Source organism: Calidris pugnax, unplaced genomic scaffold, assembly GCF_001431845.1.
Source record: "Calidris pugnax isolate Ruff unplaced genomic scaffold, ASM143184v1 scaffold70, whole genome shotgun sequence".
NCBI lineage: Eukaryota > Metazoa > Chordata > Aves > Charadriiformes > Scolopacidae > Calidris > Calidris pugnax.
The window spans coordinates 13,163,097-13,178,865 of NW_015090862.1; the positions used below are offsets into that span (position 1 = coordinate 13,163,097).

The 15,769-nt window shown below is 43.9% G+C and overlaps 1 protein-coding gene across 1 annotated transcript in view; it reads right to left on the bottom strand.

Moving 5' to 3' along the window:
- Positions 1-9,426: 9,426 nt before the first annotated feature.
- The window catches only part of AGBL1 (ATP/GTP binding protein-like 1), a 309,960-nt gene continuing 303,617 nt past the window's right edge, over positions 9,427-15,769 (bottom strand). Inside the window, exon 23 of the mRNA XM_014944285.1 lies at positions 9,427-12,697. Within this exon, the coding sequence (XP_014799771.1) occupies positions 12,391-12,697 (307 nt within the window). The 3' untranslated portion in view covers positions 9,427-12,390. The remainder of the gene's footprint in view (positions 12,698-15,769) is intronic.

A 15,769-nucleotide genomic window follows, 5' to 3' on the forward strand; every position in this document is an offset into this window, starting at 1 on the left:
AGTTTTTTTCTACAGAAAAAAAAGAAAAGTAAGAGGAACTTCCAGCCTAAACAACAGAAAGGGGAGAATTTAAAAATGATGCTTAAGAAAAAGCATCTGCCTGCAAAGGAAGATCATGCAGGTGCTTGAGGGGAAAAGGGGAAAGGAAGCATGGAAGAGAATAGGAGTGTTATACAGAGAGTCCTGGACAAGGCAGGAATAAGTTATTTTAGCACTCCACTGTCTCTATATCCCCACACTGAAGCATGAGTCCAGCAAAGTGCAATATTTAGATGATCTTGTATCAGAAGTCAATGCAGATCAAGGGGTAATATCCTTTGACATTTAGGAGTAAGAGATGTCTAAAGAACTTAAAAATCCAAAACTTTAGTGAAGTAAATATTAATCCTTAGTTTGAATCCTCAGTTTTATTTTTATTTGGTTCAGTTTTGCCTCCCTAAGCAGTTTAGCTGGCCCAGTAGTACAGTGTTAAAATCAGATTTACACCTGCAACTGGGGCAAGCACCTTAGCTAAGAGGCTGCTCCTATCTGAAGCAATGTCTTGCTCCTTAAAGACCAAACAGAAACCTCATGCAGGCAGCCTTTCATGAGACAGATAAAAAGAAGTTGCTTATAGGCATTCACATGTGCTTCTATAGGAGAAAAAAACGAGGGATTAAGGATGACAAAGGTTAAGGCGGGTGGTTCCATGGATGTAATGAAATTTCTGCCCTATGCATGATACCTACAAAAGAGAGCCAACAGGAAAGTGCTCAATATTGTCCAGTGGGCCCTGGGCTTTAAGTTTTCTCCAAACGTCCAATTGATTTGTAGCATCATCTTGCTCAAGTCACTCAGCTATTTTGCACCTTCGCTCAACCTTCGGGAAGCCCCCTGCAACCAAGAGATGAACATCCCAGTAGTTTCCATCCCCCAGACCACAGCTCTGAGCCTCAAGGAGAGAGGAATACATTTCAAAGCTTTCTATTTCCTTTCTGGACTAACCCAAGCTAGCGATCAGCTGTGATGGTAATACAGATGGAAATACCTGAGGGGCCATTAAGGTTCAGCCTGGTGTCCTGTTATTCCACTCAGGCTGGGAAACAAAATACTACCCTCAAGGTTAGGTGATGTAAAGAAGCCCGTCAGCCTATAAGGGTCTGAGATCACAAAAAAAATAAAAAAGAGTTCTGGATATCCTTAATTAAACACAGCAGTGTATTCATTCATGCCTTGCTGAGTGGCATTTCTGCAGAGGAGATGAGTAACTGTACAATTCCCTCCTCTTCTCCTCCGGAGCGGCCAAGCGGGGGTCAAGGCAGCTAATGAGGGAGATGTGCTGCCTGGTTGCCTGCTCTGGTGACTGGCTGCCCATTCAGAGGCTGCCAGGTAGCTGGAGTGTGCCAGCCAGGTTTCTGCAAGCATGTGAAAATTAACAAATCTCACTCTGAGCTGGAAAGGGCAGATAATTGAGAGAATTAAAATTTAAAAAAAAAAAAAAAAAAAAAAAAAGAAAAATGAGGAAAAAGAAAGAACAGGGAGATGAGCCAAAAGGAAACACTTCAAAGGCCCATCGCCTGCAGCCCTCATTAATGACAACAACAAAAAGATGGGACCCTTACATTTTAATCAAAGGCAATTATTTTTTGAACAGGTATTATAACTCTGCCATGCAGGAGCGGACCTGGTTATGGCCCCCTGATCCCCAGAGGTGTCGGCATGGACGGCTGGCAAACAGAAGCGAGGTTTTCCTTGGCCACCGCCTTTCTGCACTGCCTGTGAACATCAGCGAAAGGAAAACATGAGCGAGCGGGTGCTTCAGGAGAAATGCCTCAGGGGGAGAAGACTGAAAGCTACAGGAAACCAAAGGAATTAGAAGCATGACTGAAATCTAAATCCCAGCTTCCTCTGGCTGGTCTCTGTATGAACACGGTGTGTAGGATGTTAACTTGAAACCCAAAGGCAGCTGAATCAGCAGCAGAAGGCAGCAGGTAGGCAAGCACAGGGCACTGGGACAGAGGGTGGCACCTACCTGGGTACATTCAAGTGGAGATGTCAAGACTACCAATATACAGAGTGACTCAGACACATATATGTATGTATATGCGACAGCAAAGCTACAGAGGGTAAGCGTGACTTCCTCAGAAGCCTAAGAAAGATACTTGTCTCATCCTTCCCCTCAATGCAGTGAAGAAGTCCTCATCTTCACTGGTGAGGCAGGACCCATCTGCAAACAGTGGGGCAAGTGGTCTTCACAAAAGTGTTGGGTAGCCAACGTTCCAACCAAATCAAGGCTTTTGCTGGGATATGGGTGTTGGAGTCTTTGTTCCCCAGTGCATCTTTGGGAAGGAAGGGGAAAAAATGGAAAAAGGGAGAGGAATCTGAGCAGCACAAAACCTGAGTGAGGAAGAGCAGAACAAGGCTGAGTGTGTCACAGGGTAAAGAAACTGTCCTCAGGAAACAGCATGTAATTGTTTCAATTAGTGTACAAGACAAGAGAGTGAAAAAGGGAAAATGGTTTACAAAGGCAAAGCCTCAAAAAAAAAAAACAACAGAGAAAGAATAATTTATGAAACACTGACTTATTTACATAAAAGGAAGACAAATGATAGTGTATTTAGCTGTAGTCAGTAGCTGAAAATTTTCATGTTTTTTTTTTTTAAGGCACTACCACATTCAGCCACAAGCAGCAACAGCTTGTGAGTCTGCAAAAAAAATGAAGGCCAGAAGCAATCACACCTGAACTAAACTTCTCACCCTACCAGGGCCTGTGTTTAGGGAGCAAGGCAATCAGGGGACATCAAGTTTGGGTAGAAGTGCCATAACCTGGAGAGAAAAATATTTAAGCAGCCCTTCCAAAAAGAGGTACATTCCTGCAGGCGGCAAGATGCAGAAAACAGCTTGAAAAAAAGAGAAATCGATTTTTTAATACGCATTAGAAGCTGTTAACCTATTCTACTTAAAAACATCCAAGGCAGTACACCACTCAAAAACTCTAATGGAGAACAACAGGGGATATTTCACGTGTACCATCTACACAAGTTGTTCAGGATTTTGAAAGGCATATAGTGATTTTTGATAGCGCCTGCAGCATTACTGCGGTCAGGGCACTTTCCATATATAAAACTCTTAGATTATTCCAATTGCAGGTAGTTAAGAAAAGCCAGCTCTGTGCAAACATCCCTTCTTGCTCCAAAATTTTAGGGGTCACTGAGAAGAAAGGGCTCATCTAATACTGCATGAAGTCAGAGAAAAACAAGCACTTTATTCTTTCTAGAATTATGCTGAGCCAAGCAGATCTTCCAGCTTCAAACAGAATATTCTCTTGCACCCCAAATCTAGTTTTTGCTAAATTCCCTATAAAGTTTGTTAAGTTTCTCTTGATCCTCATGCCAGCGTTGGGCCTGATAATCCTAATTGTCCTCACTATTGCTCACAAAAAGGAGTGTATTCTGGAGTCGCTAGCTGCTGAAAATATCTAGGCATTTGGCAAAGTGTGCAAACATACAAGCCATATGAGATTTGCTCTGTGAGGTCAATTTTATTTTGTTTAACTTATCATCTTTCAATAATGCCAAAACTTGGTGAAGGAGTCTGTGTCTGAAAACTTTGCCTTCCAGTTTTCACAACCGGCCTCTTGTTGCAAACTTGGCTTCTCTGGCATCCTCAGACTATCAGGGCCTCAATACCAGCACCCCAAGGCTTGATACTTCTAACAAGGTGGCAAAGGACAATAGGCTTTTTCGAGATCCTTGCAGATGTTTAACCAAGCAGCAGCGACTCAGAGCCATTTAAGGTTTGCTCACAGCTGGCTATATTGGAAAGAATTCCGTGACCTTCAGGATATTAATATATCCAAAGCCCCTTTATTCCTGGGGAGCAGGCAGTGGACACTTCTCCATTTATGGCCTGCAATTACCCTCCCACTCAAGAGAATAGACTTTGTTGTCCGGCATCTACAATTACTGGGGCACGAGTGGTGTCATTTCTAACAGGACCAGAGAGGAGTGAGCATCCTGGTGTGCCACTGTTTCACTGTCCATCTGGTCCCCCTGCAACGCTCAGCCTGCCGAGTGCTTCCCATCAACGGCGTGGAGTTGCCAAGCAACATTTGTCATGGCCTTTTGGTGGGATGCCGCTTACCCGCTCCGTGGCAGCTCAGACTTTGAAGACAAGGGTTTGTTGTGAAGAGTGAAATAACTTTCCCTCTCTCTTTCTGTCTCCTCTCTTCCTACTTGATGAGGTGAAAAATGAATCATTCTGAATATGACAGATCAAATCCTGCATTCGGTTGCTCTGGGGTAAATCTCGTTGAAAATTGTCTTTGGGGAATAAATTTACTGCTAGATGCCAAGGACTGGAGCTGCATACCCAGGACACACATCCAGAATACAGCTAATGTTCCCGCATCATACGCATTAGAAAAAGCAGCTAGAACTGGTCAAAACATATATAAAATTATTGGCAAATAATTTATTCAGCAGTAGTCACGAAGGAATTAATCTTATCCATTATTCTCAAACATGACTCAACCAATTCCTGGAAATAACACAGCTAAAGCCTCTTGCTCTGAGCTGTGAACCCTAAGATTTAAATTCTTATTTAATTCCACAGCTCTTTCCCTCTTTTTATTATGTTCAACAGTGTGCTGCTGCTGTTCTTGTGCCAATGATACAAGGTTATAAGGCTTAGACAGTTCAAAATGTTCTCTCCGCATCAGTAAAGCTAAAAAGTACAAAGCAGCTCTTACAACCAAGAGCAGTCAGGCCATCTGGCAGAGTGGCTCCAGTGTGCCCTCCCTGCTCCAGGGCTCTTGGCATCTACCTGGGCACCGGCCACGAGTGAGAGTGTGTCCTCTGATCCCATTCATCTGGGATGTAGCCTCTGAGATCACCAGTATTTACTGTATTTGGCTCTGGGGGAGTGAGCCTGGTGGAGCAAAGGATGGGTTTACAGAGCTGGAGGTGAGGCTGGGAGGTCTGTTGATGTAAATAGAGGTATGTGAACAGGTAGTCGAGTTTCAAGGTTGGGCGTTTCTGAAAAAATAAATGTATTCTCCATGGTATCATCTCAGTTAAGCAAAGTGATGCCCTAGAAGTATGCTTGTGGGATACCGTCTTGGGGTGGGTTTAAATCTAAGTGTTCTGCCTGAGCTGGTTGTTCAGCTTCATTCAGAAGTTGAGTCAAATGTGTAACTCAGCAAAGGATCCTTTCCATATCACGTATCTTAGGAAGGGATGTAAACCATAAAACCTCTGGAGGTGTCTGTGCTTCCACATTTGGTGTCTCTGTACACAATAATTTAGACTAGATGCCTAATGTCTAGAAGGCTAACATTCATGTAGATGAAACCTGGCCTTCATGAGTAATTTCTCAGCTAGCGTGCGCCTATCTTACAATGATTTTGAATAAACTATATTTCTTTAGTTCCTTGTGAAAATATAATGTCAGAAAGTACTGAAAGCTTTCCTAAAGCTTTCTTTCGGCCTTATCCTCTAAGCCAATTAGCCAATAAAAGAAGGAAATTAGATCAGCTTGACAAATCCACGTTGATTTGTCTTTTACCACCTTCTTATCCTATAGCTGCTAATGAATTGTTTGTTTCATAATTTGTTGAGGTTTCTCTGTAGTCACCCAATTTAGCCGGCTGATTTAAATTTCCTGGCTTTTCCTTTTTCCACTTTTACAAACAAATACCTTATTCACCCTTCTCTAGTTCTGCAGACCCCTCTCAATATAGAAGCTCTTGAAGTCCATTCCTAACTGTTCACATACTGCTTTCCTTGGACAACCCGTAGGGGAATTCCCTCAGGTCCAACAGTTTGAATTCACTTACTCAAGGTAAGGATTCTTTAATTTACATCCCTTTGTTCTGTCCTATTCCCATCCCCAGATCAGTATAACTCCTGTTATATACATCTAGTAGCAACACCTTGAGTGTTCCTAGCCACCTCTAACCCATTCTGTGTCGGGACCTTTCTGATTTCATCCACACATCATTCTGGTCTCACTCCTAGTTATCTGCTGCTGCTTCAACTTTTTAAAACTATTGATTTCTCATTTCAAGGCATTAATGAGGTCCTCACATACCTTTAGTGTTGCACTTGTCTTCTTTTCCCTGCCTTAGAAGATCTTGTCACTGTACCTCTGCTCTGATCTCTAAGTCAGTGCTTGCTGGTGTGTATTCCTCTTTCCTTGACCCAACCTACCAATTCCCTGATGTTTCACAGCCAATTAATCCTTCTTCTGCTGTTCCTACTTTCTCTTTTCCGTGTGTCTGGGAAGCTGATTAACTTATAGCTTGGTATATGTACTAAGGCTTTATATTCTTCCTGTTTAGCCCTTACACTTCTAGCACTTGGGCAGAGGCATTTCAGATGTTTACCAGACTGCTCCACTGTTCTCCCAAGTGTGTCATTTTCACCTCTATTAAATTTCCCACTTTCCCAACTCACTAACCAGCACGCTGCCTGGTTCTTGGAAGACCACTGGGCTGTCAAGAATCCTGAGGCCTTTTTTTCAACACTGTCCACACTTTCACCTCGAGGATTTGCCTGGCCCAGGTGTGCCACCCTCTATGGACACCAAAGGAAACACAACTGCCCCTGGAAAGGAGTTAACAGTGATCACAGTGGTGGGCAGTATTTTTATTTCAGTGATGGCAAATATATGATGGAAGCAGCAGTTAATCCTCCTATTTCCCTTCTCTAAGTATGTCAAACTGTGTTGTAAATACTCATGATTTAAGCATCATTGTGACCCCTTTCACCAAAAATAAATATTAATAACCCCACTTCATAGATGGGGCAACAAGCACAGAAAAGCTAAATAACTTGTTATGGATATGCTGAGGCAAAGGCAGGAGACTCTTGCAGATCTGTGCATCAGGTGCCAGAGCATAACACTAGAAACCACTCAGGAAAACCCCTCAGTCAGGCAATTAGGAGCAAGGAGGCAAGAAACAGGGCTGTGATTGCAATTACACCAGCTGGTGAGGAGCCCCGTTAGCTAAAGTCTATGGTATTTTACTGGGGCTGGAGTTATTGCCAGGGCATCCAATGGATGACTGTTTCTAGTGGTAGATTTGTCTTCTCCTCTTGCTGGTCCTTGCATGAACTACAAGCAGATTAATCAAAGGCTAAAAAAGCCCCTGATGCCAAAACAGCTGCCTGGCCATCTTGCTGGAGATCTTGCTTGACTGATAGCAGGGCACCTCTTTCTGCCTTCTCCTTTCTCTCTCACTCCCTCCTGTTCACCTCCTTCATTTCTCTCCCTTCCACTTTTTTAGAAGAGGAAAGAAAAGATAAGAAAAGTAGCCTCAAACTGCTGCATCAACAAGAATACGCCATGGATCTTCCAGAACCTGTCTGAGGATGTCAGTCCTTGGAGAGGAAACCTAAGGCCAGAAATGATACAGGCTTAACCATCACGAAAAGCACTGACAAAACACAGTGCTGAGCACACAATGCCGTGCTGAGGATGCAGACTTGGCCGCCGTTTAAGGAGTGGGGAATACAGTGGCAGATTTATTCTACAGTAGAGAGGGTTGTTTCTTGATAGCGTTAATACTGACACATTATCTGGGGACGGAAGAGGATGCTCAAATAGGAACAATTCTCCCATTTCTCTGCCTGAGTCTCCCCCAAGTGCCCCCTACTCCTATTCCCATCTGCTCTCTTCATCCCCCCTCCCTGCACTGAGTCTCCTCCTTCCTCTTCTCTGATTTATTTCTTCTTTCTTTATCTTTTTCCTTCATCTTTTCCCAATGCAATTATGTGCATAGAGATTTTTGTTCTCCAAGCTTTTGCATATTATCTCCAGCTGGAGCCTTGTGTCCAGCCCTCTGCCTGGAAAACCATACAAGAGTTTTCAACACAGGATTAAATCCTGCTCTCCCTAAAATGGGTGTAAAAATTTCCACCTTGTGAGGACCAGGCTATGGGACAGGATAGCCTGATAGCAACCTGCAAGGAGAGACTTTTAAAATTATCCAGCACAGCTTAAAGAGAAACAGCCTAACGAGCCATCATCACACATCATTGAGGTGAAAAGCAGTGATGGCAACTATCACTGCACCCCTGCACAGGATAATTCCAACTGCCTTCTCAACTGGAAACCGCTGAAATCAGTATGGAGAAAACACCTGGGTAGTTTTACATCCCTATTTCTTCCTCTCCTTCCCCCAAAACACACATCTACTTTCACTCACACTTTGCTGTATTTGCCGTGAGGAATCAGAGCTTTGTTTATACCTCCCATCAGAACTGAGGCTGGGAGCTGAGGATGAACAGCTTGGTCAGGAGCACAGAGCAAGAAATACAACCTGAGGGTCCAGAATTGGCTGCCAAACAGTTGCCCACTCGTGCTTCGTGATGGAGAGGGGCAGTGGATCTTGTCCAGGGACAGATGTGACAGGAGTCAGTGCTATCACCTCCATCGCTGCTTTCTGGCAGGAGGAGAAAAGCAGCAGAGGAGAGGGGCCGCTCTCTTTTCCCCTCCTTAATCTGCTTCCTGCTTGCTTCAAAAACAACCCAGTGCATGGATGTTTATTATTATCACTGTTATTTTCCAGAGTGCTGTAAAACCAGGGATAGAGCACTCTGACAGCCTCATAACAAACAGCAGATAAAACTAATTAGATTTTGCTCTTCCTTTAGTTTGCTGACTTGATTCTTTTTATTTTTATTGTTTAATTATTTATTTTTAGCCCAGAGGTTTACACACACATATGTATTTCACTAGACAGTGGCAAGGCTTCCGTAGGATGGTCTCTGATAGGAAAGGGCTATTGTGGCCAGGCGGGCCTGAGGGCGGGCGAGAGGCCGAGACAGAGGGTGCAGTGTGAGCGGTGCCCAGCTCTGCATCTTCTACCCATGTCATGTAAACCACGGCGAGGGGGGGGAGAGGAGAGCAGAGCTATTCACAGCCGCTAAGAGAGTCAGTGAGACAAAAGGCATCAGTAAAAAAAGTTAATGTGCTTGGCGGGGGCCCAAAACTGCTTCAGCAGTGGGGACTATGTGAGTGCCTCGAGGACACCATCTCTTCTGGCCATCATGGAAATATTTGGCTTGCATCTCAACCTGACAGCCTTGCTGACTCTTGAGGAATGGCAGGGGTGACTTCCCTCTCCTCCCTCCTGTTTTCCATCGGCTGTTTCCAAATTCTTTGGGATTAGCTAGCGACAGCAAGAAAAGGCACTGGCCTCAGTGCTCAGCACTTAGCAGGCTGAAGTGAGGTGACATGCCTCAGCGCAGGGGACAACGGCTCCTTTCACTGGGGAAATACCAAACCAGAATTACAAGTGTGCAAGAATAAACAAGGCTGGAGTTAATCTAAAGTTGTTTTACACTCTGTTTTATTAAAGTCAATGCACTTCCGTTCCTCTGTGCAGAGCCTAGTTCTGCTTAATTACCATGACTCAGGGAGAATTTTAATAGCGTGGAGCGAGCGGTGCACAACGGAGGCCCTCTCCTGACCTCTAGAGGTCTGTGAAAAGAAGAAGAGCATCTGCTCCTCGTAGGAGTTCCTGGAACAAATAAGGCAGCCCACAAAACTGCTTCTGCTGGAGGTTTCCAGGTGCTGTTCCTGATTTCTTGGTTACCCAACGCTCTCACTGTACTTCCCGTTTCCACCTTGCCAGCAGCCCTTGGGCTGGGGCCTTTGCCCTGGTCATTGACCTCTGCAGCATCGTCACCACTTGCTGGCAAGTTGTTTGGCACAAACACGGGAAGCTCCATGGAGAAGACTTGGGCAGGCTTTTCATATTGCATGGCAGCATTTATGCAGGTGTGGTGGATGTGCATGGACACTTTGCCCCCAGCTCAGCTGCTACACTTGGATCCCAGACACTGGAAAGACCCTAAAGGCCTTTGCCATCTCTACACCTCCTGCAGCTCATACCACAGGGAGCTAGAACAGTGGTACTGCTCATATGCATTGGGCTCCAAACACACATGGAAGCTACACCTCCACTTTTATTATATTAGGACAACTCTTCCGCAGTCTATTGATTTAATGAATCACAACTAGGGCAGAGCTTTCCCACGGAACTGAATTCTGCTTAGCTTAAGGAATTCAGAATGAAATAGCTCCAAGGCTGACACTGGCCTATAGTATTTATAGCCAAAATATTGGTGTCTCATTATGAAAAATGCTGATTTAAGAAGATATTTTTTTACTTTGCAGTAAGGAGAACCATAGGCAAGCCTCCATAAGCATCGTTCAGTTATTGTTGTGGCAGGGCATCAGTACAGAACACAGCATGAGAGAATAGCAGCTCTGGACGTATACATGCACATCTACAGACACATATATGTTCAGTGATATTTTTTCCCTGTGTCCAGGGGTTGTGCTGAATGCTGAAGATCTTACAGCATGGCCTGCATATGCTGCAGTGTGGACCTAGCACAGTGTGAATTTTTTGTCATGCATATGAATGTTGGATTTTGAAATTAACTATGCACATATATAGTTTTTTTATTAATAAGCTTTGAAGCAATGTTATACAAACTATTATAATGGGAACACCTGTTTTACCTCTTTTGTGTCCATTCCTATGAGCCAACCTTTTATGAAAATTCAGTATTGTGTGCAACAAGCTGCACACCAAAGCAAGCAGAACAGGACGTCTGTACAGAGAACACACACCATACCTAATGAATTAGTTTGGTCTAAGAAGCTCAGCTTCTAAGGACACAAGCTGCCTTTGAGCAGCGTCATAAAGAGAGAGCTAGAGGCACAGAGAACTCTTACATGTGGTGAAGACTTTAAAACACCTGGATACTGAAAACCCAGCAGGACAGGAAGAAGATATTTCTCCAAAGAGCAAGCTCCTGCTAGAAAATATGTCTGGGTAGTCTGGGGAAACGTGTCAGAGAAAACCTCATTCTGCACCAGGAATTCTCTCCACAAACAGCATAAAGACGAAAGGATGACATCGTGCTTTTAGTCACACATCAATAGTAATAATCACTGCTAATGGAGGCCTTATAGACCGTAATGCTATAACACCCTATATGTTTATGCTTCTCCTTGAGCCTCATAAAGTAGTGACAGAGTTGGGAACCTCCATTTGGGTTCAGGCAATTCCCCATTTGCAGCAGCAGAGTCTAAGACATATGAGAATTTCAGGCACTATGAGGTGTGAGATGCAGTGATGTGGGCTTCATGGTCTGGGGATGTCAGGCACAAGCATGGGTTCTCAGTCTATGCTGGGTTCTCAGGCATCGGGATCTGTGTTTGCAGGCAATTTTAGGAGAAAGCTGAATTTTTTTTCCATTTGGGCATCAAAGGTGAAACTGTTCTGACTCTATTATGGGAGTCACTGGTAGAACATGTCCCTTATATAACCTAGCAGTAATGTCTTCTACTATATTACTGCCTGGCACAATGGGGCACTGTCAATGAACTAGGTTTCCTAATGGTATCATAATAAAACTAACAAAGAATAATCAGTCACAGGGTTGAATACACTCTTGCTTATCACCAGCATCACTACTTTATTGACAGAATATTGGGGGACCCCCCTGGCTACCTCAAGAAAACATGTTTTATTCCTTAAAATGCTCCAAATTCCTCTCATTCTCAATAGCTTGAAATAGTAGCTATAGTTCCTTAGGATTAACTGTTGTATCTGTATTCTCTTAGCTGGAAGTATGTCTCACAGAGAAAATATAAATTCACAGCATCCGTGAAACAAATTCTACACTTGGGCCCATCAGTTCAAGCACGAAGTGACTCAACTGAGATTACACCAGACTGGTTTGTTTCAGTGCAGGAAAGATGTGAATTTAGCCCAGGTTTCCAGGGGACCACTCCGTATTGTCACTGGTGCTTTCCTTACTACGGCACATGGGATTTCCCACACTGTGGCTGAGATAAGACCAGCTCAGAAGCATGCACAGCCTGATCCAACCTGTTGAGCACACAGTAAAAATTCTCATCAGACAGAAATCAGATACATGCCTTAAAGCTCAAGAGAAATGAATGACAATGGAGAGCTCTGGACAAAGGCATCAGTGACTGTTACTCTTCCAGGCAAAGGTTGCTTCCCATAATAAGAGCCTAAAGTAGGAAAAGGAGAATCATCTCTGGTTCTTTGGTCTCAGAAGACCATTCCTCCAGCCAGTCTGTATGAAACCACATACTAGAGGCAGCTGTGAAACTGGGGATTATGTTCAGGAATGGATGATCTCACATAGTACCACCCGGGCCAGTGGCCCCTTGCTCTGCCTTGCGTACAAAGTGTAAGGAGTCATTCTCATTATATATATGTATACAAATTACACAAACAAACAGTCAACTTTCTATTCAAAACTGGAGCAACACATCTGGGAAGGATGCTGAAGCTGGGAAACAGGCAAACACGAGCAGTAACCCATTTGCTTACTGCTCTGCAAGTCAAAGCCTTGCTCATGCAGGGCTGCTCTCAAATCCACTGTACACCCCAAGTGGTGTTGAACATAGAGGCAGAGCTGTACTGTTGGATGCTGGTTGGCTGGAAATGTAGAGCCCCCTGCGAGCCTTGGAGCTGCATGTCTGTCCCGTGGTCACTCCCTCATCTTCCGTCTCTCCTTCCACCCACGAGAGGCACTCCTGGATCTCTTGGTCTAGCTCCGAGAAGTTCCCTTCATCATCAGAGCAACTGTCAGTATTATAATCAATTTCTTCCACACATGGAGGTTCATCATCAGTCTCCGGGTTGCTGTTGCTGCAGCTTCTGCAGAAAAATCAGAAGAGAGACTGGTCGTCATCAAAGGAGGGTATGTCCTCTAGGGGTAAGAGCAAGTAACAGGGAAATGTGTTTCCTGGGTTCGGCTCTGTCTCTGCTAGTAAGGCATGAAATGACACTAAGCAAGATCCTGTGTGTCTTTGTGTCTGTTTCACCATCTAAAATGTGAAGAGTGATACTTCCCTACCTCACAGGATAAATGATTATTGTTATCACTATTACTGCTCTTGCTTGTACAGAAACTGAGTACTTCATATACAGACAACACCATTCTTGCCTTGAGGCAGTTACAAGTTTATAGATGTTGAAATACAATAGAGGAGGAGGAAGTATTCAGTTTCCAGAAAGTTGCTGGTTTAATCATCATGCACCTCACTCCAGTTCTGCATTTAATGTAAAACCTAATTAATCCAGGTGGTTGCTATGCTCTGGCATCTTTTACTCCTGTTCTGTGTAAGCTCAGAGCACTGCTAACAAGAGGCAGGGCAAACAAAAACTGGAGGCTCTCAGGTCTTCAAACACACTGGCTCCCAGGAGGGCAGAACTATCGGGAGTGCTTGTGTTTTGGAAGGAGCATGAGGAGGCTTCAAGATCATGACTTCCCGAGGAAGGGGGAAACTCAGAAGCAAGTCACAATGGCTGAGGAGAGACTCTAAATGGATGTCACAGCTACATCATCTGGCTCTCAGAAGGGTTGGTTACACCACCTTAGCTTCCTGATGTTTACTTACAGCAATGGTCATAGTCTTTCTTTACATGTCCATTTTCTACACATATTGAGTTAGGTTAGTCTAACGCAATATTTATGGCAGAATTGTAACCACTGGTCTGGATGGCTCGGGGAGGGTAGGGTCTTTCTTCTACCTAGCTGCCCAGTTTCCACTTGGTCCTCAGCCCAGGAGGGTAGCTGGGTGATTTTTTGAGACCAGAAAGAAGCCTGTGGTTTCAACACTGCCTGGGTCAGAATCTGGATGAATCAAGGGGACAGACTGTGTTCACCTCCAGGTCAATGTTTTCAATCAGACTCAAAGCAGGAGAATGTATTGCTTTGGGGGACTGGGAAAGGAATAATAATCTTCCGCCACTGGGCCAGAGTTTCTAATTTGTCCCAAGTTGGGAAGAATGAATGGCTTGGCAGATGGAGCATACACAGCATTAATGTGTGGTCTGCTCATTTACATGTCAGTACCCAGAATAATCTTCCAGATTTCAGCTGTTTCACAGCCCTGCCAGCATCTGAGGTTTCAGAACATACCAAAGGTGTAAAGTATTGCTTTTGGATGTATTGATCCCTTCTCTCTTCTACACTCCAAAAAAAGCATAAGATTTTCCTCGCTTTGAGACTCCAGATCTTAACTGTCTACAGACTACTCTGCAAGCAGAAACAAGCAGTGTCAACCCACTTCTCCTTCTCCGGCTGATCTCTGGCTTAGTTTACTTCAAAGGCTGGGTATAAAGGATTCTCTGAAAGCTTAATAGAGCTGTACAGCTTAAAAATAAATAAAAGAATAATTATGCACTTTTACAGTTTCTGGCTCCACTTCAGTCTGCTCAGAAATCTGGGTCAGGAAGAACTCATACTGAAATTGAATATGTGACATGAAACAAACCAAACAAACCGGGACAGTCCTCCCAGCACAAACAGCAACAAGCAGTGGTCTCTGCTCAGTCTGACCAGTGGGCTTGGTTTCTTCTTTCTTTTTTTCATACGCAGGCATGACATGAATTACCATGATACCAAGTACCTATGGTAACGTTCAAAGCTGACTAAACTCAGGGGAACTAGACTTTTCATTTATAAGCTCTGCTCTTGCGGATCTGCAAGCAAAAAGAACCAAAGTGTATCTACTTTTAATACTGCACTTGTATGTTTGGGAAGAGCTGCTAATGCCACTGGGACAGAGCAGAGCTGCCACCCAACTCACTGATAGTTTACAAATGGAATGATTTAGTTTGAAACCTAGGAACTGGAGGTCAAACATCTGTTTTAATAGGATAACAATTTAAAAAATATTCCTATTATAACTTAAACTTGAGAAACTAAATAACAGAGGGCCTTTCTGATTTTTTTTATAACTTAAATGATTTTAGGACTGGATTTCTGACAAAAAGGGGAAATGAATTCTAGCACAAAAGTGCTTTACTATGGAAGGGAAATCTAGGAGAAAAAAGAGAATGAAAAAGAAAACCCCACAAACCTGCCATTTCCTTTATAAACAAGTATTTATGCATAGAACCTTTATAATGGACTTTTATAATGGACCTCAATAGTTCTCCCTTCCAAGACGGGTGCTGTCAAGTTGCCTACATACACCATACACAAAACACCAAGATCATGACATTTCAATGCCTGGGCAGATACACTGCAGGGAGAGGTTCCCCTCAAGTGAGGATGTACTTAGAGCAAGTTTAGAGGTCAGGAAAGAAGACTTTCTCCCTAGTTTGTTCTGCCATTTGCTCCTTGCTGTGACAGTGAATGAGCAAGTCAATTAGGACTGACTTTAGAAGTGGTGGTTTCTTCAATATGGACTGATACCCACTGGATCAATGCCACCACCACAAATCACATAACGAGCTACCAAACAGCAAATCGATGGTGCCAACCTCCTGTCACTGCCAATGCATGCTGTAATCACACTAGTGACTTAAAAGTTGAAAGGCCCTTTATCACATTACCAAACTCTACAATCCAGCTACATCTCCCTACTACGTGGAACCCTCCAGCCCAATAATTCACTTTCTGCTGCAGGAAGATTTAAAACACTTAACAAAGCAATACAGATGGGCTAGTTCAAACCAGCAGGTCAGGGGTTCTTCTGAAAGAGGAGAGGTGGCAGCACATGGTGTGCTGGGGAGCCGTGCAGAGTCCCAATAAGGAAGCTGCAGAAGTCCTTACGTGCTGCTTCTCCATATCACAAAGACCAGCTCCTTTAGGAGGGAATGCAATTGGTGTAAGGTATTAATGAGCAGAAATGCTGACAGCTAGACTACTGCTTACCATTGTGGAAAGTGTGCCTTCCTTTCTTTTCCAAAAAGAGTTGGGGGGGGGGGGGGGGGGGT